Genomic DNA, 23,355 nt, shown 5'->3' with positions numbered 1-23,355 from the left:
AGACTCATCACCTCGATGATGTGGCCACCACGTATAGCTTTTGAGAAGCAGCTACTAGCTTGTTACTAAGCTCTTTTCAAAACTAAATGCACACCTTGTGACTCTTGCCTGATAGTCACATTTACAGTGGTTCAACAAGGTAGAAAGGGCCTAGTAAGGCTCACTTGTCAAATATAACTGATACTCGAGAATATAGCTGGTCTGGACCAAGAAGTATTGGCCTCACATGAAAATATGACAGCATGCCCTATACGGGAAACTATTTCACCTACTCCAGAGCCCAAAATGAAGCCACTGGCTCCATGGGGCCCTTGGTTCATTGAAGTTCTGCTACATGCCTGGGCCTGGTTCACTGATGAACCTGGCTCACGGATAATGGTCTGATTGAGCTGAAACCCAATGGTGTCCATGAGCTGCAGCTAGTCCAACCTCAGCACCAGGTATGTATAATTGAAAACCAACGGGATTGCTGGGCTCAGTGGGCAGAACACAGTCATTCTCATAGTTGTGGGTGATACTTCTCTCTTAATAAACCTTATTATATTTTTTCCTCTTGAGCTATTGCCAAGAGTCAATAAACTGCTTGGTCTCCCTTTTGAAAAATACAAACTGGCACAGTAAAGTTTCCCCTTTTTGGGGTGACAAACTCTGGAAACAAATCTTAGCTGCTGATCAAATCATGTGGGTCACTGGTGAAGACCCACAGTAAGAACCACATAGGAAGGACCAAACAGAATTAAGCGCCTGCTAGAGACCGTACCTGACAGGCTCCCACAGATGCTGCACAGATCCATCATCCTGCCCAATAGGGCAGCGAATCTGCCATCACAGACAGGGCACAAAGCACAAGACTATTTTTTTGATGCAGAGGTCACTACAGCATGCCAGACTTAAGATTCAGGCCAATCTGTTCTGCTCCAGTCTCATCAGTTAAGTTAGCTAGGATCAGCTAACTCCAGCCATGCCAATGTGGCTCTTAAAAAAACATTATTTGATGTCTGGGGCTTCATGGATATTTCCAGCCTAATAGTGTCCTTTGTATCACACAAGCTATCTGAAAATGGGCTACAAGTAGAGGCATTCAATGGACTGTCCACACTTCCTACTGTTGATAGATATTACTGAGCACTGGAATGACCTCCTCAAAGCTTGACTCAAAAAGGTGTATCCAAAGACCTGAATGTAAGACATGAAACTGTAAAACTCTTAGGAGAAAACATAGGCAAAACTCTCTTGAATATAAACATGAACAACTTCTTCATGAACATATCTCCATAGGCAAGGGAAACAAAAGCAAAAATGAACACGTGGAACTATATCAAACTAAAAAGCTTCTCTACAGCAAAGGATACCATCAGTAGAACAAAAAGGCATCCTACGGTATGGGGGAATAAATTCATAAGTGACATGTCCGATAAGGGACTGACATCCAAAATACACAAAGAGCTCACTCACCTCAACAAACAAAAAGCAAATAATCCAATTAAAAAATGGGTAGAGTATCTGAACAGACACTTCCCTAAAGAAGAAATTCAGATGGCCAACAGGCACATGAACAGATGCTCCACATCACTAATCATCAAAGAAATGCAAATTAAAACCACAATGAGATATCACCTCACACCAGTTAGGATGGCTACCATCCAAAAGACAAACCACAGCAAATGTTGTCAAGGATGTGGAAAAAGGGGAGCCCTCCTACACTGCTGGTGGGAATGTAAACTAGTTCAACCACTGTGGAAAGCAGTACGAAGGTTCCTCAAAAAACTAAGAATAGAAATATCATTTGACCCAGGAATTCCACTCCTAGGAATTTACCCTAAGAATGCAGCAGCCCAGTTTGAAAAAGACATATGCACCCCTATGTTTATCACAGCACTATTTACAATAGCCAAGAAATGGAAGCAACTTATGTGTTCATCAGTAGATGAATGGATAAAGAAGATGTGGTACATATACACTATGGAATATTATTCAGCCATAGGAAGAAAAAAAATCCTACCATTTGCAACAACACAGATGGAGCTAGAGTGTATTATGCTCAGTGAGATAAGCCAGGCAGAGAAAGACAAGTATCAGATGATTTCACTCATCTGTGGAGTATAAGAACAAAGCAAAAACTGAAGGAACAAAACAGCAGCAAACTCACAGAACCCAAGAATGGACTAACAGTTACCAAAGGGAAAGAGACTGGGGAGGATTGGTGGGAAGAAGGGGAAAGGAGGAAAAGAGGCATTATGATTAGCACACATAATGTAGGAGGGGGCACAGCGAAGGCAGTATAACACAAAGAAGACAAGTAGTGATTCTATAGCATCTTACTATGCTGGTGGACAGTGACTGTAATGGGGTATGTGGTGGAGACTTGATAATGTGGGGAATCTAGTAACCACAGTGTTGCTCATGTAAGTGTATATTAATGATACCAAAAAAAAAAAGTGTGTCTTTATTTACCCCAAAAGCAACCCACAGGATTGTTGGTGGTAGCTATGACAGAAAAAAGCCTAGGAGATTCAAATACAATTCTGGTTTAGCCACCTATAGTGTTTGTTTCTTTCTATATAAAAAGAATAACCACTTGGTTGACCACACAGCTCATCAAGATCACCACATGCACAAAGGTGAAAGACATACTGAGTCTCCGAAAGTTTTTTTAAATGCCCTTGTCCCTCTTGTACCTGAATGTTCTGGAGCATAAGTGAGGTGCCAGTAGGAGGTGAGTAGAAATAAGGTGAAGTTTGAGCTACTGAAATGGGACAAACTGATTTTGTAGTAGTGGAAGGAGATCAATAATGCAGTCTGATAAAGAGGTACCTGGGGAAGAGAAACCTTAGACCCAGAGAGGTACAAAGGACGGAGGCACATTAATGCTCATTCATTCATCAGAGCCACCATATCACCTTCCTGTGAAGGGAAATGCTTTGGGGTTTCTCTCTCAAACAAATGCCTTAACTTTAACTTACTATGGGGTCTACTATACCCACTAGATGTTCTAACCACAAATTGGTTGCCATTCCCCTTAAACTTACTGAGAAATCTATCAGAAACAGGAAATGGCCCTAGCATTTGCCCCCAAATAACAACAATCAACACCTCCATTTCTATTGCCTTTAATCAATCATTCCATGGAGTGAACAAGTACCAACCAGTTTGAGGTATGGACAAACAGAAAAAGTTAGAATAATTACCCTCAAGCAGTCTCCCCAAAGACCAAGAAAAGACAGAATTATTTGAGGTGAGTTGGGAACACTAAGGTTTACTAGCCAATAAGGAGGTTACAGGCACCATCAACACATGCTGTCTAACGTAGGACCCACTTGGTGCCCCCAACAATTGTAAATGATACTTTCTTTCCAGAGGCACCATAAGTACCTTAAGGACTGTACTTCTTGTGTAGAAGTACAGGCATAAGCTTCTCTCCTAAAAACATAGTAGCTTTCACTTGCACTCTGTGAGTGGTCAGAAGTGATCACAGTTCAACTGTTTATGGAAAGGTCCCCAATAGATCATGTAGCTTTTAGACAACTGTAAGCATCTTTTCAAAATGAGACTACCACTGGTTACTCAGAGGACGTTTCTGGAGGTTCAGATAACATACAACAGTTCGTGTAACTGACTTGTGTTTCACATTTACCCTCTGGGTAGTTATTTAATTAGGAAAGGTGATATGAAATTTGTCTCTGACTTTAGCTGAAGTAATGAATGATATCACATCAGCCTTTGAAGACATTCAAGTCACCATCAACTCACTGTCCATACAGAGTTACAGATGATATGACTGCTCTATGCTTCCTCCTTGAGGGTCAAGACAAGGTCTGTGCAATCACTAATACATTCTGCTGGATCCGGACGGTCACTATCGTACATCAAAAAGACAATGACCATGTAGGTGGGTGCACTGCCCACCAAGTTCCCCTACCATGGCCCATGTAGACAAAAGTGAAAGATGTACTGGATCTTTGTAAATTTTTGAAAATGAACCTTTTCCACCTGAATCTTATGGAGGAAAGACCTCAGTGCCCATGGAAAGATCAATACAAGGACTAAAGACAAAGCCACCTATCTTTCAAAAGTGGAGCCTGATGGTTTATGGGATTTATTCAGCTAGCTGGGTCTGGGACCCTGGGGTATGGTTGGTTAATAATGCAGGTTGGTCTCATCTTGCTGTTTGTGGTGTCCTCTAGGTAGCAGCTTTATTTAAATACCATATGCAGCTAATTGACCAGATCTGATGCCAGCCTCAGTCAGTTAGATTAATCAGAGTGGTGGGTAGAGGGGCACATTAATGGGAAAATTCACCAGGGGCCAGGCTAGTGTAGAAACAAGGTTCAGATATTATTGGGAGACAATTCTCCATGGTTTTTTTGCATTTCTGTACATTTTATGATTGAGACCTTTGTTCTAGACTACCTTTTCAAGGAACTTTGTATAGACAGCAGCCTTGGAAGATACAGTCTCCTTCCAGAGCAAAGTGCAGGCCTGCTTACAGTCCTGGAAATAGTGTCTCCCTCTGGAGCAGTGAATACACACACCACCTGTCTAGCACAATGACGACAGTACCTCCCATTGGAGCACAGAATAGGCATGCTTTCTTCCTATCCTGAAAGATTCAGGTCCCCAAAGCTTCAGGTTCCTTTCCTGTAATGCCATCCACTGAGTGTACAAGTCTCATCTGTTCCTGTTCACATAGCCCTGTGGGAAGTGGGGCTTTGGGAACTGGCATAAATACTGATACTCTGCCTAATGCTTCTGCTGCGAGTGCTAAATGGTCCTTTGTCTCTGACCAGGAGCCTCCTGCCTTCTCAGTGCTCGTGAAAGTGTGGCTCACTCATTAGCTTGCAGGTTCACTAAAAGCTCAGTTCTTGACAAGCACCGTACATTGGTTATCCCCAGCAACAGCACCCTGCCTGAACTATCATACTGAAAAAGTTAAGTATTAGTAGAAGGGGAACTCAGCTTACTTATTTTATTTTTAAATGATCTTATGTGCTCAAATTAGGAGAGTAAAAGGAAATGGTTACTAAAACACCCTCAATAAATGCAATCTTTTGCCACTTGTCCTTCCTGCTGAAAATTGAGACATACTTTCTTCTGTTTCATTCTATTTTTAATACTGAGTGAGTAAACTGGTAATTTCTCAAACTTTAAGTCAATGGTGAAGAATGTCACTACAATGTGTTTACAAATCATATTTAAGTCTTAATGTTATCTGGGTACCATAGTCACTTTAAAGCCAATAAACGTGATGGCACCTGCTGGTAGCTTTAATGCCTCAACAGAAATATAACTATTATCTCTTCCATGTAAATCAATCTTGTGATAAAACAAAAACCAAGAAAGTATAAATGAATATGAGATCTTTTATTAATGCCAAATTTTTAATAGTATAAAATGATACATTATCTATGAAAATTCAAATACTCCAAAGAGATATTACTTCAAAGACTAAAGGCTCCCATTAATTCAAGACTCCCAAAAAAATGACTACTGTTAATAGTTTGCTATATAAATGCTAACGTAAGTGTATATTTAATAGAAATGTGATAGCCTACATGTTTTCACTTTATCTTGGACTTATTGACATAGATATCTCCATTTTCAACAGCTGCAAAGTTGCTCTGGATTCCATGGCTTTGATATATGGACACTTCTTATCTAACTCCTTATTCATGGTGTATAAGGTTGTTTCTACTTTGTTAACCAGCAAAATCAATGTTGTAGTAAATATTCTTCTATGTTTTATATCCCTGCGTACTTCTAAGAGCATTTTGTTGAATACGTACCCACAGAGATATAGGCATGCTGGATGACAGGGCTTGCGTGAATGCTACTATTAGGTTAATACGGCCCCTAATTTATAAATGCACAGTAATATCAGGTTAAAATTCAGCTCTCACCTTTGTTGCCAAGGATTTGAGTTTTCTCAGTAGTGACTGTTTATTGGAATATACAACTTCCTCTTCATTATCTTCTCCTTCCATGATAGCACAACTGTCTGCAGCTGGGAGTTCACACTCTTTTGAGTTAGTCGTCATTACTAATTTGGAATATTTGTACTCCAGTCTAAGTAGTGGTAAATAAATAGATAGATAAATAAAGTGGCTGTTTAATATAAATTAATACTTATTTTAGGTAGCCACATACCATTGCTAAATTGTCTTACAGTGTAGTTGTTCTACCGACACAATTTCCCCACCTATGGGTATACCACCATGTGTTCTCATTTATCTACCATCTACACACAGATCATTTCCAGGATTTCAGAGAATCAGTGCAATACACTTAACTCTTTCATTTACTTCATATTGACTCAACTGTCCAATTTTGAAGAACTTCTGAAAAACAAAGAAAAATCTAGAGGTCTAAATGTATTTTCTTAATTTATACATATTTTAAGCTAATTTGCTGTATGGTTTCTCAAAGTTTAGTTTAGAAGGATGAGAATACCATATTGGTGACTGATACGGTCTTTACTTCTTCTATAAATCACTCATTCCTTTCTATTCACCACCCCACGTATTACAATTGTCCTGAGATATTACAACATAGAACTTTCACAGCCCCACTGACACGTAAATCATTTTAAGAGAGTCAAATCAGATAACAGATCTATACAATCAGGAGTTCGACTCAATATCCAACTCCAGATTCTTACAGTCCTGGAACAAATAGAGGTAATATTAGCCTATATACTTAGTCTGATTCATCACAAATATCTGCCCACAAAAAAAATTGAAAAAGGGGGACAAGAAGACACTGTGTTGTCATGAAAGGAAAACAGACACAGAGAGAAAACCTGTCTTCCAACCTGAGCTCTGCTTTCATCTAGCTGGGTAACTAGACCCTCCCATTTTTCTTTGTTTTATAATAAATGAATCTAATTCAATAATATTTAATATCCTATAATCTCTCTTTATCAGAATAATAATCATTTCCACTTGCTTCCTTAAAGGCCTTTCCTATAACTCCTTCACTGGGATAAATTTCTGTTGTCTTTGAAAGAAACTACTGGGTATAGTAATAATTAAGTTTAAGTTTTTCACAACAAAATAGATCTTTCAGTTCATATATGATCATTCCAATGAGATTACTTACTTCTGATTCTTTTTCCAGAAGTAGCAAGTTAGAGCCACCAGCAAAACAGCTGTGAAAGCTCCTACACCTGCTCCCACTTTCAGCCAAAAGTCAACCGTTTCGCAGGTTGACAACTTTTTCTCAGGCAAAGAAACTCCTTTAATGCACCATTTAGGTTCATTCCACACATACAAGGTTTCCTTTAAAAAAGCACACAGATGACATGAGAAATGAGATTCAGAAGGAGAAGGGTTTGGCTAACACTTTACTCACAGTCATAGAGACATATATGGCATTCGTCCAATAGAAGCTCCAGAAAGAGAGAAAAGAGATATAAAAGAGAGTGGATAAGGAAATAGTGAATGAAAACACAACAAACCAAGTAAAAACATGGATTTTCAGACCAGACGGCTTGCTATGCGCTGAGGTGGTTGAATAAAAATGACTCCATCTGGGCACATCATTTGGGCTATTTTCCTGTCATTTCTGATGACACCTGACTTCTTAATCAGATTTTTAAATAAAATCTTGGGTTGTTAATATAGTTCTTTGGAATGGGTTTCGCCTACTAATCACGTCCATTTCCCCCAAGCAAGCCTCTTCCCTGAGCACAGGAGCAAACCCTGGACCAAGGTCTTGCAGGTGCCCCAAGCACAGCAGGCTCTGTTGAGTGCTGTGGGTGTTGGCACACGGACTGTACCTGTCCTACCCATGTCAAAGCAAGGAGGGCACTATTCTGGGTCATCACTACCCACAGGAGGTACCTACTCTCATTCTCCCAAAGCAGATGACTCAATTTTGTTTGGACAATTGTTTTCAAACTGCAAGTTGCAACTAAGTAGTGAATAATAAAACCAATATACTGGATATCAACCAGCAATACTTTAAAATAAATGTACCAAATAAGACAAATCAGAAACAAAAATGAGAGTACAATGCACAGTTCCCTATATATTTCATCATACACAGTGACCAGGGGCAATACATATAATGATTATATCCACTGGCATTAGTAAACATGGGGCATCCCATGTTTTGCTCATTGTGTCTCACTAAGTTTTCTTGTGTATGATGGTCACTTTGTCAACACCCTAACAGAAGGATAACACCATAATGTTTAATTTTATTGTGTACACACACACACACACACACACACACACACACATGCACACAGACCACACATTTTTGCAGTTAGTCATGAAGTGATTGCTGTATAAAAGAATCATATTTACTTTGGGGAAAAATTTCAACCAAGTTTTAGATAGAACTTTCAGCATTTCTTTTTTAGATTTTAGTGCATGACAACTGATGACATTTTCATTCAATTTAATGTGAATAAATTACTTTTAAAATGAGACACATTTTTATAAGAATGCTGAGGTAAGAAATAAAGAGGCATATTCAAGTTTAAATGATGCACCTCTAACTGTAAATAATGACAACAAAGAAAAATGTTAACTCTAATCAGTCAATGTTGACTTAATTTGAAATGCATTCTAACAAGACAAAGACTGTGCAAGAGTTTATATGGTTTTATCAAACATGCAACACCCAATGAAAATGTCCAGCTCTAATGTCTAACTACAGTCTTATAAACAAAGTGTTAAAACTTCAAATTAAAAAGATACTTGTAAACCCAGAAGGCTTACCTTTTCAATAAACTCCTCAAACTTTTAAATAAAAAAGGTCAAGCTGTTGGTAAAATTTCTTAGTCATTCTATAACTGTTAATTAGAATGCCTTATCCCTTCATTCAGTCACAGATCATTGGCAAACAAGAAAATGGCTGACACTGAGCCCAAAAAAATTATTATTTCAGCATGTAGAGATAAATTTGATAAGTTTTAAAACATTCTTCTAAGTGATAACAGTATTTCTTCAAATCTCAACTAAGATATGGCATTTAGAAATAATGCTTACTACATCCTTCAAATCTGGTATAACATTTTTGAGATCCAATTTGATAAGAGCATTTGTATCACAAGTTATACAATTCTTTTACAGTTTATGTCAGCTATATATGGATAACTTGTTTGTAAATTTAAACTTCACATCTGGATTACATATATTTACAGAATTGGGGAAGTGTACTCTCAGTCAATACTTAATGAAAAGTTATAAAGGATAGAGCAGGAAATAGTACAGAAACACAGTGGAATTATTTTGTAAAAAAAAAACTAAAAGATACCCATAGCAATGTTTTTGCAATGGCTGCTTTTTACTCTCATGAAGATTTTGGCATCCAAGAATACCCACCCTTGTTCATGGTCATAAGATAGTCCCCCACCATATCCACAATTTTGTTTTCCACAGTTTTAGTTACCCACAGTCCATAAGCAGATGATCTTCCTTCTGATGTAGGATCAGAAAGTCATCAATGGCCTAATACCATGTCACAGTGCCTACTTCATTCCCCTCACTTCTCATCATGTAGACATGTTATCATCTCACATTATCACAAGAAGAAGGGTAAATACAGTACAATGAGATATGTTGAGAGAAAGACCTCATTCACATAATTTTATTACAACAAGTTATTATAATTATCCTATTATATGTTATTATCTTACTGGTTCTAACTTATAAATTAAACTTTATCATAGGTACGTATGTAGAAGGAAAGGCATAGTATACATAGGGTTCAATACTCTGCAATCTCAGGTATCCCCTGGGGGTCTTGGAACACATCCCCATGGATAAGGGGAGGGTTGCTGTAATGGAAAACACAGTGAAAGTTGTCCTTTGTATTACATGGACCTCCTTTTGAAATACATTATTCAGGGGTGGGAGGTAAACATACCCACTTACTGCATGATACCCATTTGTTTGCTACTGCAATGGAATACACTAAGCAAGGGGTATGGGCTTTAGACTAGCATCCATATCTTTTAAATTGAAGCTCAATCTCATTTGGCAAATATTTTTTAAATTGACATCTAGGAATAACAGCAGGGCATATTTAACTAAATTTGGTAGTTCTCAAATTAAATTTGAAACCATGGGGGAAATTACGTATTTCAACATGTCAAATACATCAAAGTGTCCCCAAAGACATTATTTTTAAGGCAAACACAAATAGTTTAAAAGAATCACCTTGCAACAATCTGGTCCTAGAATTCTTGGAACATATTAAACAAAACTTTTTCAATAAAGACACTTTGAATGACATTAGAGAAACTGTTGTAACCTCACTATTTTAAACTTGTAATCTTCCAGAAGAGAAATATTAAAGAATATTTGGATAAAAGATCATTTAGCTTTTCAAAACGCTTGAATTAACCTCGATGGCCAAAGAAGGGAAAAACTAAGATTAGTTTTTCATTTACTCTAAAAACATGATTATGATAATATGCTTACTACGACTTTAGAGAAAATATAAAGAATACCCATTGTGAAGCATAAAAAGTGTGCCATCATTATGAGAATTAAAAGGAAACCATTTTTTGTGAACCTGGAATTTTCATCTTTGACCCACTTGAAAATGTTAAAAAGGAACTGGCTCAACAGTCTTCTAGATGCAGGGGCAGTATTCTGTGCTCTGCACTGGCATGACCTGCCTACAGCTAAGTGAAATGAAATAAAACACTCGATGAGTGAAATAAAACATTCCTAATTTTTGTTTTAGGGTTGTCTACTTGAGGACTTTTCCTATCTTGCATTAAATTATTTAATGAAAATATATTTCATATGAACTTTATTCTGAGACTTTACCATAAAATTTGTAAATGAGTCTTATTCCATGAAACAACTTCATTTTTACACAAATCATGTATCTGAGTTTTGTGTCTGTACTAGGTTTTTCATTTGTTTGTTTTGTTTTTTTTGTGAGGAGATCTCTCATATTTATTCATCAAATGGTTGTTAACCACAATAAAATTCTGTATATGGGGGTCAATGCTCAATGCACAATCATTAATCCACCCCAAGCCTAATTTTCATCAGTCTCCAATCTTCTGAAGCATAACGAACAAGTTCTTACATGGAGAACAAAGTCTTACATAGTGAATAAGTTACATGGTGAACATTACAAGGACAGTCATTACAGCGGCTTTTGGTTTTGATCATGCATTATGAACTATAAACAGTCAGTTCAAATATGAATATTCATTTGATTTTTATACTTGATTTATATGTGGATACCACATTTCTCTATTATTATTATTTTTAATAAAATGCTGAAGTGGTAGGTAGATACAAGACAAAGGTAGAAAACATAGTTTAGTGTTGTAAGAGAGCAAATGTAGATGATCAGGTGTGTGCCTGTAGACTATGTGTTACTCCAGCTAGACAAGGGCAATAAAACATCCACGTATGCAGAAGATTTCTCTCAGAGCAGGGGGGGCAGGTTCTAAGCCTCACCTCTGTTGATCCCCATTTTCTCACCTGATGGCCCCCCTGCGACTGTGCCTGTCTTAGGTTGTTCCTCCCTTGAGGAATCTTACCCATCTCTGGCTAACCAGTCATCTTCCGGGGCCATACAGGGAAATGTAAAGTTGGTAAGTGAGAGAGAAGCCTTATTGTTTGAAAAGGTTAGCTTTTTACTTCTTTGCATATTTTATACCCTGTGGTTTCTATGCCCAGCATTTGTCTTGAGGTGTCTTTACCACTTGGAAGAATTACGATACTCGGTAAATTCGATATGAGGCACGAATTCTACTTAAGGGTTATAATTAGGAAGGAAGAAGAGAACCTATAGAAGTAGCAGGTGGAAGAAAACCTGGGAAGATTATTTCTTTGACATACCTTCTTGTAGAGTAACTTCAGCATGTATAGCTTTTAAACTACTAATTAAATTGCACACACACATTAAAATAATAGAAGTATACTTAGGTAACCAAAGCATACCTGTAATTACCAGCCATCTCCAGTGAAACCAAGAAAACCAGTTAGGCACCTTAGGCATATGTGAAAACTTATCTATAATATGGTGAATATTGTCCAACTGAACTTGAACAGTCTGAGAGAAATCAGACAAATTAAAACAACCCATTCCTGGGGACTGTTCACATGCCATATGTTCTTTTAACAGTAAATAGTCTGTAGTTGTAAGATTTTGGAGCGCTAAAATTTGCACTTTTCCTAATTCATGGTTGAGTTCCAACAGTTTAGATCCAGTCAAATTTGCTGTTTTGCTGTATGCACAGGCCAGCTTAGATATCTCCTTCTTCATTCCCATGGCAAGTCCAGGAACTGGTGGGATGAGTGCATCTACACCTGTAGCAGTGCATGGATCTTTGTTGGGGTTTTTTGATGATCATCTTCTGGTATGAGTCTTCCCGAGAGTGCTGATATTGGAAGTTTTTTTTCATATCGTATCTTAGTTCATTTTCGAGATAGCCAAATTAGGCTTTGATCCTCTGTATAAACACAAACAGACCCTATGCCTACACTTTTATATGCCCTTTATATCATTGTGTAGAACTCATTGGAGGTCACCACACAGGAACTGCTTTTTTTTTTTTATCATTAATCTACACTTACATGATGTATATTTTGTTTACTAGGCTCTCCCCTATACCAGGTCCCCCCTATATACCCCTTTACAGTCACTGTCCATCAGTGTAGCAAAATGTTGTAGAATCACTACTTGTCTTCTCTGTGTTGTACAGCCCTCCCCTTTCTCTCTCCCCCCCCATGCATGCTAATCTTGATACCCCCCTTTTTCTCCCCCTCCCTTATCCCTCCCTACCCACCCATCCTCTCTAGTCCCTTTCCCTTTGGTACCTGTTAGTCCATTCTTGAGTTCTGTGATTCTGCTGCTATTTTGTTCCTTCAGTTTTTCCTTTGTTCTTATACTCCACAGATGAGTGAAATCATTTGGTATTTCTCTTTCACCGCTTGGCTTCTTTCACTGAGCATAATACCCTCCAGCTCCATCCATGTTGCTGCAAATGGTAGGATTTGCCCTCTTCTTATGGCTGAGTAGTATTCCATTGTGTATAGGTACCACATCTTCTTTATTCATCTATCGAAGGACATTTAGGTTGCTTCCAATTCTTGGCTATTGTAAATAGTGCTGTGATAAACATAGGGGTGCATTGGTCTTTCTCATACTTGATTGCTGCATTCTTAGGGTAAATTCCTAGGAGTGCAATTCCTGGGTCAAATGGTAAGTCTATTTTGAGCATTTTGATGTACCTCCATACTGCTTTCCACAATGGTTGAACTAATTTACATTCCCACCAGCAGTGTAGGAGGGTTCCCCTTTCTCCACAGCCTCGCCAACATTTGTTGTTGTTTGTCTTTTGGATGGCAGCCATTCTTACTGGTGTGAGGTGATACCTCACTGTAGTTTTAATTTGCATTTCTCTGATAATTAGCGATGTGGAGCATCTTTTCATGTGTCTGTTGGCCATCTGTATTTCTTTTTTGGAGAACTGTCTGTTCAGTTCCTCTGCCCATTTTTTAATTGGGTTATTTGTTTTTTGTTTGTTGAGGCATGTGAGCTCTTTATATATTCTGGACGTCAAGCCTTTATCGGATGCGTCATTTTCAAATATAGTCTCCCATACTGTAGGGTTCCTTTTTGTTCTATTGATGGTGTCTTTTGCTGTACAGAAGCTTTTCAGCTTAATATAGTCCCAATTGTTCATTTTTGCTGTTGTTTTCCTTGCCCGGGGAGATATGTTCAAGAAGAGGTCACTCATGTTTATGTCTAAGAGGTTTTTGCCTATGTTTTTTTCCAAGAGTTTAATGGTTTCATGACTTACATTCAGGTCTTTGATCCATTTTGAATTTACTATTGTATATGGGGTTAGACAATGGTCCAGTTTCATTCTCCTACATGTAGCTGTCCAGTTTTGCCAGCACCATCTGTTGAAGAGACTGTCATTTCGCCATTGTATGTCCATGGCTCCTTTATCAAATATTAATTGACCATATATGTCTGGGTTAATGTCTGGATTCTCTAGTCTGTTCCATTGGTCTGTGGCTCTGTTCTTGTGCCAGTACCAAATTGTCTTGATTACTATGGCTTTATAATAGAGCTTGAAGTTGGGGAGTGAGATCCCCCCTACTTTATTCTTCTTTCTCAGGATTGCTTTGGCTATTCAGGGTCTTTGGTGTTTCCATATGAATTTTTGAATTATTTGTTCCAGTTCATTGAAGAATGTTGCTGGTAGTTTCATAGGGATTGCATCAAATCTGTATATTGCTTTGGGCAGGATGGCCATTTTGACGATATTAATTCTTCCTAGCCACGAGCATGGGATGCATTTCCATCTGTTAGTGTCCCCTTTAATTTCTCTTAAGAGTGACTTGTAGTTTTCAGAGTATAAGTCTTTCACTTCTTTGGTTAGGTTTATTCCTAGGTATTTTTTTTTTTTGATGCAATTTTGAATGAAGTTGTTTTCCTGATTTCTCTTTCTGTTGGTTCATTGTTAGTGTATAGGAAAGCCACAGATTTCTGTGTGTTGATTTTGTATCCTGCAACTTTGCTGTATTCCGATATCAGTTCTAGTAGTTTTGGGGTGGAGTCTTTAGTGTTTTTTATGTACAGTATCATGTCATCTGCAAATAGTGACAGGTTAACTTCTTCTTTACCAATCTGGATTCCTTGTATTTTTTTGTTTTGTCTGATTGCCGTGGCTAGGACCTCCAGTACTATGTTAAATAACAGTGGGTAGAGTGGGCATCCCTGTCTAGTTCCCAATCTCAGAGGAAAAGCTTTCAGCTTCTCACTGTTCAATATGATGTTGGCTGTGGGTTTTTCATAGTTGGCCTTTATTATGTTGAGGTACTTGCCCTCTATTCCCATTTTGCTGAGAGTTTTTATCATGAATGGATGTTGAACTTTGTCAAATGCTTTTTCAGCATCTATGGAGATGATCATGTGGTTTTTGTCTTTCTTTTTGTTGATGTGGTGGATGATGCTGATGGACTTTCAAATGTTGTGCCATCCTTGCATCCCTGGGATGAATCCCACTTGGTCATGGTGTACGATCCTTTTGATGTATTTTTGAATTCGGTTTGCTAATATTTTGTTGAGTATTTTTGCATCTACATTCATCAGGGATATTGGTTTGTAGTTTTCTTTTTTGGTGGGGTCTTTGCCTGGTTTTGGTATTAGGGTGATGTTAGCTTCATAGAATGAGTTTGGGAGTATCCCCTACTCTTCTATTTTTTGGAAAACTTTAAGGAGAATGGGTATTATGTTTTCCCTGTATGTCTGATAAAATTCTGAGGTAAATCCATCTGGCCCGGGGGTTTTGTTCTTTGGTAGTTTTTGATTACCGCTTCAATTTCGTTGCTGGTAATTGGTCTGTTTAGATTTTCTGTTTCTTTCTGGGTCAGTCTTGGAAGGTTGTATTTTTCTAGGAAGTTGTCCATTTCTCCTAGGTTTCCCAGCTTGTTAGCATATAGGTTTTCATAGTTCTGTACTAGGTTTTATGTACAATGAATTTCTTACTACAGGTTTGCTCTCATTAAAGTTGAAAAATACCAATCCAGATGTTCATTTCTTTTCCCCTGGAGGCAAACACCACTGCTCCCAAATGCACTGAACTCTTGGGATCAGGCAGGGGCATCATGATTTCTTCCCCAGTGAGCACCCTGATGAGTTCCCCACTCCACACCAAACTGAAGATCAGTTCTAGCCCATCGACCTTCTGGCTTTCAGAAATTTCATTGGAATCTCTAATCCTCTGATGCCCACTCTTCAGTGGGGTTCCCACCACTGGCATTGATTTCTTCTCATCTGCGCTTCTTTATTTTCACGTCAGTGAAATTTGGAGAGGGTGAAGTGGTAAGTCATCTCTAGATGGAGGAAAAGTTTGTGTTTTTCTTACCCTACTACTCAAAGCTGGCACAGTGAAGTAGGCATTTCCAAACGCTACTTGTAGAAGCACAAAATACAACCAAAGCAATTTAGTAATATGTAATGAGAACATTAAAAATGCCTATCTCCTTTAATTCAATTAATCTCTTTCTAAAATTCTAAGGAAATCAATTTCCAACAAGAATGTTCATTACAGTTATTTACAAAAAGGTTGTTTGTGATTTTTTTCTCAAATGCCCAACAGCAGGGGGATTATTGAATCCCAAATTATATATATAATAGAACGTTTTCAACAACTAAAATCCATGTTTTCAAAAAAAGTTAAGTGACAAAGGAAATGTATTAAATATAAAAAGGAAACAAAATATATATAGACTAGAATTCCAATTTTACTTAAACAAATGATTCTGCAGAGAAAATATAAACTAGGTCTTGATTACATATATACACATGCATGCATACACACACACACACACACATATGCTTTACTTTTTAGATGTGCTTCTTGTGATGACCCAGTTATACCATCTCCATCTTAATATGCCTGTAACTTATAAAAATCATATCTTGGTTTACTGATATCATTTCTTTACAATCTAGGTATCCAGTCTCCCACTCCCTTGCCATAATTCATTTTTCCCAGTGCCAGTGTACACCTTCAGCTACCCCAGCATATGGGTGTTCAGCTACCAAACTTGATTTTAAATGCTTACTAATATTACATTAAGTCAACTATAAGCTTTAACCATGATTCTGAACCTGCGTTTCTGTGATGCAAATGATGCCACACAAACCAATATATCTTCAGTGACACAGTCCTGCTATACAGATTTGTGCTTTACCTGAAATCCTCTCTTACAGGCTCCCTCAATCTCGTGTAAGTCATGCTGTGTGCACAGAGGGCAAGCTTCAGCACTCTCCCACAGGAAATAGAATGTACATCCATCACAGGTGCCTGCTGGGCACTTGCTGAAAATGAAAAGCAAAAACAACAGCTTTTATAACACATTCAATCCAGTCCAATCAGCATCTGTGTGCCTACTGAATATTGGGAAGCAATGTGTGGATGCTGAGAAAACACACATGAAAAAAAAATCTTAAGTAGAAAAAACTATGAACTTCACATGCACTAGGATGGCTAGAATCAAAAATACAGATAATAACAAGACTTGACAGGATGAGGAAAAATTGGAACCCTCACACATTGTTGAAGGAATGTAAAAAGGTGCAGCAGCTATGGAAGAATCTGGAAGTTTCTCAGACCATTAAACAGTGTTACCATGTAATCCAATAATTCTACTCCTAGGTAGATACCCAAGATAAATGAAAACAGTTGTCCATACAAAAACTTACACATGAATGTTCATAGCAGCATTATTCCTAACAGCCAAGAGGTAGAAATGACTCAAATGTCCATCAACAGAAGAATGGATAAACAAAATGTAGTTTGGCCATGCAATGAAATATTACTCAGCCATAAAAAGATATGAAGTACTGATACATGCCCCAACTTGCAAGAACCTCAAAAATATTATGCCAGTAAAAGAAGCCAATCAAAAATCCTATATATTAAATGATGCAATTTATATTAAAGTCCAGAAAAGGAAACTGTATAGATAGAGAAAGTAGGTTAGAGGTTGCTTAGGGCTGGAAAGGGGGTTCAGGAGAAATTAACCAGAAGAGAAGGGAAGAAAGCAAGGCAATGTCTGTCAAAGGGATGAAATGGTAGATGAATTGGAAGGAAATTGTCACAAGAGTTTTAAGAGCAAAGCAGTGAGTGGGTGCTGGGCATTCAGGCAGGTGAGGTGGTGAAGAGAGGTGTGATTTCTGTTTAGAATAAATGCGTTTAGGTGAGGTGCTTTACAGAATGGAACAAGGAACAGGAGCAAGGTCTTGGGGGTGGTGGGAGGGTGAGACAGGAGAACAAAATTGTTGGAAGTGAAGAAACCAACAAAACAACCATCAGGTCAATGCACAGCTCAGGGACACAAATGATTTGCAATCCTGGGCCTCCTTGGGCTGCGGACTCTTCTTTTGAGGGATGGTTACCTCCTCCAATGGGAGGTGATGGCCCAGCTTACACACAGGTGCATTCCTCCAAACCACCAGGCAGAGCCTGAATGGAGACTTTCCACAACTCTGTGCTTTCCCGTGGGTGGGCCTATGATGTCAATTTGCCTCTTTCATTTTAGTGACAGATGAACAGCAGGGCTCAAAAATTCAACTGCTGTTACTGTGTCCAGAATCCTTACTGACCAAAACAACAAGTTCTTTGGAAAGGTTCTAGTGGCAATGATGTTATGTCCTAGGGGAACATTCCTCCCTTCATTTGTCTACTACACTTGCCTTAAGTTAAACTTTGTAAATATAGGATATCGCCCTGAAAACCTCCTGCAGACCTTAGCAGGTGCCAAGTACCCATGTCGTAAACATCTAATAGCAAAGAGATGGACACACAATAGGGAGAATCCAAGAACACTCCATTTTAAATTTCAACTTCAAATGCCTTTATGGTAATACACAGTCCCAAACTACAACTTTGGCAAGTAAAATTTCATACTCTTAGTTAATATATTCTAAGGTGCCCTAGAAAAAAAATATGTGTGCCTAAAAATTTACATTTTTCCATGCTGTTCTTTCCAGTGTGTCTGTGTGTTTTAGACTCAGTAAATATGGGTGGATGTAAATAAAAGCAAAGTTCTTTATAACATGCTTCAGAGCCCAGTACTGTCAGAGCAAAGAACAACAGTGAACAGTAGCTCTGAAAAAATGGCTTAACTCTTATCTGCCTTAACTTCTCTGTTTGTAAAAGGGAATAATGAGGATATTTAGACCAAAAAACAAAGAGATATTTTTTAAGTAAGTACAATAGATGAAAACCATGCCTCTTAAAAAATTACCCCTACTTCCCATATTCCAGATCAGTGAAAGCAACTCAAAATTGCTCTTTTGAAAATAATCAATTAGAAAAATTCTTCAAGAACATAATTGTTTGCAGACAATGGTTTGCAACTTTAAAGATAATTACACTTTTCTACTCACTTAGCAAAAATTACCAGTATTCTTTCCTGCTCAAATCTCTCCTCCCCCAATTATTTTCTATTCCATCTTTCCAACACAGAGATGTTTCAGAGCAGAGGGGGGAAGAGGACAGTTTATCTTGGGAAAATAAAAGAGTAAATCTGCTAAAGTTTGGGAAGAAAGAACTCAACAAATGAAAAAGAATAGGAGAAAATTAATCAAAGCTGCAAAGAGCTGTGGGGAGAAGACTTGGGGTACAATCCTAACTGGACTTGCAAATGATTGTGTGTTTTTCCACAAGTGACTCAGTCTCTCCATCCCCCCACTCCCCTCCCAACACACACACATACACACACTGTCTCATTTCGGTAATTTGTCAAAAGCAGAATGTTTGCTTTCCTGCCTTCACAGGCTGGTTGTAAAGGATAAAATGAGAACAATTTGGGAACATTTAAAGCACTACAAAATATAAGACTGTTAATAAAGCATATCACTTTCCGAAGAAGGTAGAACTACAGACGGGGGAAGGGGAGGGAACCAAGACATTGATATAATTCATAAAGCAGCCATTAGGTGTCAAATCCTGCAGTGGTTTAGTGCCTTTCTTTCACTTTTTAAAGATACTCTTGGATTAAAAGTAGTTTAGTTTAGAATCAATTCTCTAATTCTCTTATCCCAATGAATAATTTAAAATGTGGAACATCTAAATTTGATTCTTTGTTATAAATATAATTTTCAGTTTGAATCAGGCTTTCCCCGTGAAATGACAAGGATGTATAAAGCAGCAATAATTTCAGTAGTGCTTATATGTAAAAAGAAAATAGGAAAAACATGCAAGAAAAAAAATACCTTATCCTGCTAAGGAAGAACAAAAAAGCAAATAGTAAGAAAAATGTTTTTTTGATAAACATGTGAAATACTTTTCCTTTTAATGACCTGTATCACCACTATCTCTGTCTCCTCCTGACAGCTTTGTAAAGAAGAACAAAGGATTTCTTCTATAACTGTTGGTCCATAAAATCACCACAGAAACCAGTGAGTAAATGTCTAAAGAGACAGCCCCTGGTCATGGGTGCCTGGGGCATTCCAAGCTCTACAGGAAGACCAGCTGTGTTGTGAATTCCAGGTACAGAAACAACCATGGATGCAAAGGACACCCAGGTGAACCTTGATTTGGTGTATTAGTAAGTGAGGAACAGATTTTCCAGGGTCCTTACTTCACTTCTGGGCTTGCAGGAGAACACTGGCAATGTGTACGAATTTAGATGAATCCTTTTTTGAAGGAAGTTGTGTGTTGGATTCTAAAATGGACTACATTTTCTGAGGGCATACTTGGACTGAGCTCTAAGTTATTAGCATCCTCATTTAAATGGATCATCTTACCAAAAGCAAGATGCCCTCAGTTCATATTATGAATGCATGGAGAAAAAGCTTTTCTTATGAACGATTCTGACCATATACTCAGCCTAGTATTAATCATTTGGGTAGTTGATAAAGGAGTGTAAAATTGTTTTGCTTAACTTCACTCAAAATCCAGATTTCAAACAAATTCATGTACATTTTTAGTACATTTCTGACCCTTCTGGAGTTAGTCTCGGGAGACTGGGGGAAGAAAAGCCACAGTTTGGGGTACCTAGAAGACTTCTCATTTGGTGTTAGGGTACTACTGTTGCTGAACTTCTTTCACATGGGCCTTTTGTGGGTTTCTGGGGCCCTGGCCTGAGGGTATGCAGACTGGTATTCTTTGGCACAGTGTCTTGCCAATGGGTTTCAGCCCTGGGCAAGTTCGCTATGGATTCAGTGTGACCAAAGAAATTGACAGCAGAATGCTCTTTTGGGTGAAAGGGTTATACCCAACTTTATTTCTAGGTGGCAGGTCAGTCACTAGAATCCCGTTCACTCAGAACGAGTCTGCATGCAGCAAGCCAGGCTCTGCCTCTGGGCCCCTCTGTCTGCACAGCCATCCCCCAGGCCTCTCTGCACAGTCGTCCAGAACAGCCATCCTCTGGGCCTCTGTCCTCGGCACTGCCACCACTCCAGCCTCTGCTCTGCTTTCCTGTAGCCTTGAAGCCCTGCCACCATGTTGTGCCCAGAGCACTGGGCAGAGCTCTTTTTATAGAGTCAACAGCCATGTAGTGCCCACAGGTGTGCAGTGAGCTAGTCAACCATGGCCAGGTGAGAATCCTGGCCACAGGAACTCTCATTTTATCCACACACAGCAATGCTCTCTGACCTGCTACGGGTGACTCCCCTCAGCTCTGGCCTCTAAGGAGCCCCACCCTTCCTCTGCTGAGGATGCCAACAAGGTCCAAACAAACAATCCTTTCTTTTGGGCTCCATAAAATGCCTTTGCATCTTGCTCCAATTTTGTTTTTCCTGAGGCTGAAGAGCACAAATCACTTATGGCTAAATTTGAATATAAGATATTTTGACCCACAGCTCTTGGAAGCAGGGATACAAAAAATTCAGCCAGTTACCTGCAAAAAACCTCTCTTTCTAAAGATTCTCCCCTGGGCTAATTACCAAAAGCCAGCTTCTGATCAAGACCTGAACAAAAGACATTGACTGACACCCCCTAGTTTCTTTTTTATACAGACTCAGCATCTTTGTCAATAACAAAAAAAATTTGTCAAAGTTTTATCATCTTATTTCAAAATGGGTCCTTAAACTTCATGACTGTTTTGTGAGTCTTAGAATTATGCATTAGTGTTTAATTGTACAATTTTAACACTTAGGCATTAGAATTTTTCCATTTCTTGATCATGACAGGTTTTAGTTTTCACTTATGCTCATAGTGTTTTTATATGACTCCTTACTTTTCACTGTCCTAGGAACAATCTTTTGAATTCTATTGCCTTTTTAAACTTAACCTATACAGATTTAGGTATCTATTATCTGTCCAAAAACAGTGTGGAGAAGAAAACAAGGAACTCATTTAACCAATCATCATTCTCTGGCTCTAAACAACTTAAAATGGATGGACCTTTTTGCTTTAACAATCTTTTCCCAAAGAGCAAGGAAAACTCTACACTAATGTCCAATAGATCTAATGCCTTCCATATAGAGAGACTCTCAATCAAAGCTTGTGGGATAAACCCCTGGCATGTTGACCTCTGAACATGATCAGGCCAGAACTCTGAAGCATCCCTTTTGTGAGATACAATATTCTCAGAGGGTACACTGAAAAACTAATTTAAAAACCGGCAGAAACCCTGCTCCTCTCAGCTCTTTGCTACCCACTTGCCCTGCTCGGTCCCTAAGCAGAGGCTATACTTAACAAAGAATATAAATTTGGATTTTGAAAAAGGTTTTGGCAAAAGAGGTTTAGACCAATTTATAAACTACCAAAGCAGTGAAATATAGTTCTAAGATGAGAGAGAATGGGGGAGGAGGAGGATTTTCCTCCAACTCATAACATTAACAAAGACAACTTGTTTGAGAGGAGATGACTCACTTAAAGGAAGGTAACAAAAACTTGCACATCAGTTGAGTTATCCCCCAGATAAATGTGTTATTTGCCTAAAGCACTTTTTTGCAAATCTTTACCCATAAGGAATTTGAGGAGGAAAATGGCAAAGTGAAAACGTGATGGTCAGAATAGAACAAGAGATACAGCTAGGAAATCTTTCCGTCTTGACTGTACCACTCCACAGCTATCCAGACTGTGCCCTCAATGTTTCCTACTGTGTAAAGTAAATGGGTCTGACCCAAGGATCTCTAAGGTGCTAGATGTCTCTTACGGTAAAGTGATTCCCTTTGCCCATTTCCTAATAAGTTTTTTTATAACCTTTTCACTAACAGAAATTTCTCATGTTTTTGAAAAAGTGCTTTGGACACAAATCTTAGGTCTAAATTTTTCCTAATGAAAGGAGAACCTTCAATTCCTCTAACCACCTAGGATCACGATTGAAGGTTTGGGAAGCCTTTTGGACAGAGGCTGCCAGGGCATCTATTTGGGGATAGTAGCAATCTGTCAAATTAGCAAGTGATTCTCTAACTAAGGTACAAACCACGCTAGACAATCTCCAAAGTCCACTCCAGTTCTCAGATTTCGTCTGCTGTAGACATCATACTGTTACGTGTTTATCTGAATTGTCTCACATCCTCCAGACACTTCGTGGAATTAGAAAACAAATGTATTTGCTAGACAAAACAGACAGGTTGGAGTTTCCAATTGCAGATTAGTAGGCAGCCCAGATAATTTGCTGCCCCCACTAAATTTCATAGGAGATATACAGAGAACACGCAAGTCTCCTTTTTTTCCTGCCCAGAATCCACTTCCTGTTAAGACATTCACACTTCCCCAGGGCTGGGGTTCTTAGGGCATTTTTCCAGGTACCAAGATACAGAGGCCCAACCAACATTACTACTGCTAATGTTGCCTTTGCCTAATCTGCCCACATTCCTGGCCAAGAGAGGAAAAGTCCTGGGGGTACTAGCATCCCTTCTGAACTGCCACATCTGCCTTCTGAGACTTCTTGGTCA

The 23,355-nt window shown here is 38.5% G+C and overlaps 1 protein-coding gene across 4 annotated transcripts in view; it reads right to left on the bottom strand.

The window, feature by feature from the left end:
* ELAPOR2 (endosome-lysosome associated apoptosis and autophagy regulator family member 2) overlaps positions 1 to 23,355 on the bottom strand; it is a 206,715-nt gene that overhangs the window by 16,788 nt on the left and 166,572 nt on the right. For all 4 annotated transcript variants that reach the window (XM_073238899.1, XM_073238896.1, XM_073238897.1 and 1 more), the window contains 3 exons: positions 16,692 to 16,818; positions 7,096 to 7,274; positions 5,898 to 6,063 (listed from right to left, as the gene is read on the bottom strand). In XM_073238899.1, coding sequence (XP_073095000.1) covers positions 5,898 to 6,063; positions 7,096 to 7,274; positions 16,692 to 16,818 — 472 coding nt within the window. The remainder of the gene's footprint in view (positions 1 to 5,897; positions 6,064 to 7,095; positions 7,275 to 16,691; positions 16,819 to 23,355) is intronic.

The sequence above is a fragment of the Manis javanica genome, chromosome 6 (genome assembly GCF_040802235.1).
Source record: "Manis javanica isolate MJ-LG chromosome 6, MJ_LKY, whole genome shotgun sequence".
Taxonomy (NCBI): domain Eukaryota; kingdom Metazoa; phylum Chordata; class Mammalia; order Pholidota; family Manidae; genus Manis; species Manis javanica.
Note: the sequence above shows the minus strand (reverse complement) of the source record. Positions and strands in the feature narration are given on the sequence as shown.